Source organism: Tauraco erythrolophus, chromosome 8 (assembly GCF_009769465.1).
Source record: "Tauraco erythrolophus isolate bTauEry1 chromosome 8, bTauEry1.pri, whole genome shotgun sequence".
Lineage (NCBI taxonomy): Eukaryota > Metazoa > Chordata > Aves > Musophagiformes > Musophagidae > Tauraco > Tauraco erythrolophus.
The window spans coordinates 30,602,864-30,606,041 of NC_141472.1; the positions used below are offsets into that span (position 1 = coordinate 30,602,864).

Here is a 3,178-nt window from a genome sequence, read left to right on the forward strand (position 1 = left end):
TCATAGGAAGGAGTAGTAATAACATATCATTAAAACACCGCCTTTAATTTAATCCCTTTTTGTTTCCCTGTGGTTAATACTCATTTGCTGTTGATCATGACTGGTGTATCCTGGCATGTCACGCAGTGCTGGTTTATGATGTTACAGCCCCCAGTTGTCCACTCTTCCCCTCTGCAGGAGGTTCTTGTTCAGCGTGAGTGGAAGAAGACAGCATATGTCTATGTTTCAGCTGCTGCGGTACAAAGCCCACCAGCATAGCTGAATCCCACCTTTGATGGTACTCTACACTAAGACCTTGGTTGTTGTATCAAAGCACAGTTTCCTTCTGCCACCTCGGCTTCCTGTAAGGACAGCTGGAAATACTAATGTCTTCAACAGCTGCAGCAAGATTGTCTGAAGCTCATGTGTTAAAGCCCTGAGAGGAGAGACATTGCAAGATGCAAATGGAAACAGGGGCATCCAATTTTCAGTGATGTCTGTTGGATTTAGGTGCCTAATTCACTTTTATATCTTTACAGTAGTATTGTTTTAGGGGAGAATTCTGTGGCCAATGGGATTCGTTAAGAGAATTCCTGGGCAGAGAACATGATATGGCTTGAACCATAAAAGGAACCGATACTCCCCAAAGAAAGCAGGACTCTTGAACTGAAGGACTTGGCAGGTTTGAAAGTTTTTAAGTTTGCCTGCTTATTTAAAGAGTCACAACATAGTTGTCTGCTCTGAAACAATTTCTGTTCCAGTTTCTGCTCTGGATTGCATGTATTATTTGTCAGAGAAATTATTTCAGAGACAAATTTTTAAAAGCAGCTGCTGAAAGCTTGCTACTTTCTGAAAAGAGCTTTTTACTGTGTAAGCTAGAACCACTGGCTGGAAGTTGAAATCTGAAAAAATCTATAAAAAAGACGCAGTGTTCTTCCCCCCCTCCCCCCCCGCCCCGATAGTGAGACTGACTATCCGTTAGAGCAAACTGTAAAGAAAAATTCTGTCTGTTAAAATTTTCAAATCAAAATGTGATCCTGTTTTGGAAGTTGTAGTCAAGCTCACTTTACTGAATTTAGTATTGAGGTTACTGATTAAAGTTTTTGGAGCTGTACTGTAGAGGAGGTGAGCGTAGATTAATCTAATTATTGGCTCGTTCTGGCCTTAATATCTGTAGTCTGTGTCCGTAGTGCAGTGCAACAGTATGATTGTGCTGGCAAGGACGGACTAGACAAGTTTGTTGGGTAAATACAGAATGTGTATTGATTGCTGGGGGAAGGAGGAAGTATGGTGGCTTTATTACTGTCTTTATTGCGGTAAATTGATTTACTGGAGGAGAGGGAGAAGTTAATTCTCCATATCAATTGTCCTATGTTCCAAGGCCCAAAAATTAAGGAGTATCACTTTATCTGTAAAAGTGAGAATGTTTCTTTAGTTATTGTGCTCTGCTGCTTCTCATGTGTTTTGCTGTGTTTTTTAAAATGCTGTGGAGATGACACCCCCGTTTATGCACACTTTAATTCCTGATTTTGTGTTATAAACAGGTTAGGATTTGACTATGGCAGTGCAGTTCCTGCGGAAGGCATCTCTGTGGTTAAAGAAGCGCAAGATCACTTTGTTGGCTGTTTCTTGCGTGGGACTGTTTGGCGCTAACCTTTCCTATCATGTGTTTCCTGAGCAGACGTTCAAACTGTTGCACGAGTGCTGGTCAGAGGGGCAGCCAGCTGAGCTTTCACAGAGGCTCTGTGGTGTCTTTCAGGATGTCCTTCAAGATACTGATGTGAAGTCCACTGACTCCTATCGAGCCTTTGCAGCTTCTGGCTTCCACCCTGTGAGTGCTGGAATCCCCTGGCTGCCTGCAGGCTCTTTGGTGGGCATCCCACTTAACTTTGATAGCACAGCTGAGGATGAAAAAGGAATAGTCAACCATGTTGTTGTGGTCAATGGCAAGGAAGTAGACTGGAAGAGCAACGAAGGTGTTGCTTTGAAGGAAGCTCTGACATTTTCACTTAAAGCTCAGAAGTTTGCCATTGCCAGAGAAGTTGCGTATTTGCGGAACGGCAGCCCTTTAGCAAGTGCAGTTGTGGCTCCAACTTGCTTAGCTGGTACATTTCTCTGTGGGAGAGGTATAAAGCTACTTCTGGGTTTATCTTCTGGCCCTGTGATACTTCGCAGCATCTGTAACCTCATAACTGCCGCTGGTGGACTAATGTGCTATTACGTTTCTTACGACGCTATGACCTACCACCTGGACTGCAAGGCTGACAGAAAGGCAGCGACTGTTTCCAAAGACTATGCCAGAGGTGGGGTTGAATTTTATGATAAAATCTTGTCCCGCAACAGGATTCTTCGTGGTCTGATGGGCAAACAAGGGACAAAAATGTATGCCCCGAGTGGTAATCTTTTCCCAAGGCACTGGTTCAGAATAAAGTATACACCGTACACTTACCGAAGAGATTTGATTGTTAATATTTTAAGAGAGCTCCAGGCATAGGAAGGGAGTGCTTGAATTTTAAACTTGTGAATTATGTATTCTCTTGGAACACTGCTGTGCTGCTTTTTTTTCTTTTTTTTCCTGTAGCTTCATTAGAATTGCGGGGTTTATTTTTGCATATAGTTCGGAAGGAGTTATTGCACATTCTTTGAATAAAGAATTCTCTCTTAAAATATTAAAGACTTGCTTCGAAAGTGCTCTGTTCTGTGTGCATCTCAAATCGCAAGACCGCAGAGGAAGGGAACTTCTCAGATGCTGATCTGGAAGTTCTGCTCTGCCTTCCTGCTAGTGGAGTCTGGAAAATGGAAAGGGTAAAGTCCAACTGAAAGTTTTGGGAGTGTAATTGTTTAAACTGGGATGTTTGTATGTATATTTGTCGTTCCTCCTATGGAACAACCAAAGATGTTTAAAAACCAGGCAGTCTGTGTCGTGCTGTTACATAAATACCAAGACAGTGTTTCTGTTTTATGTAAGTTCTTGCACCATGTAAATTCTTATGCTGCCATTAACCGTTCTTCAGTAGGGCACACTAGTTGTGCTGCAGTTCGTGCTAATTACCACCACCTGCATTGTTTTGCTTGAATCTGGCTCTGCTCTCTGCATGACATAGTGACTGTAGCATGTATCTCTTGAATGTTTCCCAGCAGTGGCTATGTGTAACACGACTGTCATGGCTTGGTTGTTTTCTTACAAGTGGGATATGGA

General features: G+C 42.6%; 1 protein-coding gene across 1 annotated transcript; it reads left to right on the forward strand.

Moving 5' to 3' along the window:
* The first annotated feature begins 1,537 nt into the window (after positions 1-1,537).
* TMEM177 (transmembrane protein 177) lies at positions 1,538-2,473 on the forward strand. The gene has a single exon (XM_009983241.2). It carries the CDS (start codon positions 1,538-1,540, stop codon positions 2,471-2,473), a length of 936 nt encoding a protein of 311 aa, XP_009981543.1.
* The last annotated feature ends 705 nt before the right edge of the window (positions 2,474-3,178 follow it).

Coding starts and splice junctions, on each gene's coding strand:
- TMEM177 (XM_009983241.2), top strand. CDS start 1,538: ATGGCAGTGCAGTTCCTGCGGAAGGCATCTCTGTGGTTAAAGAAGCGC.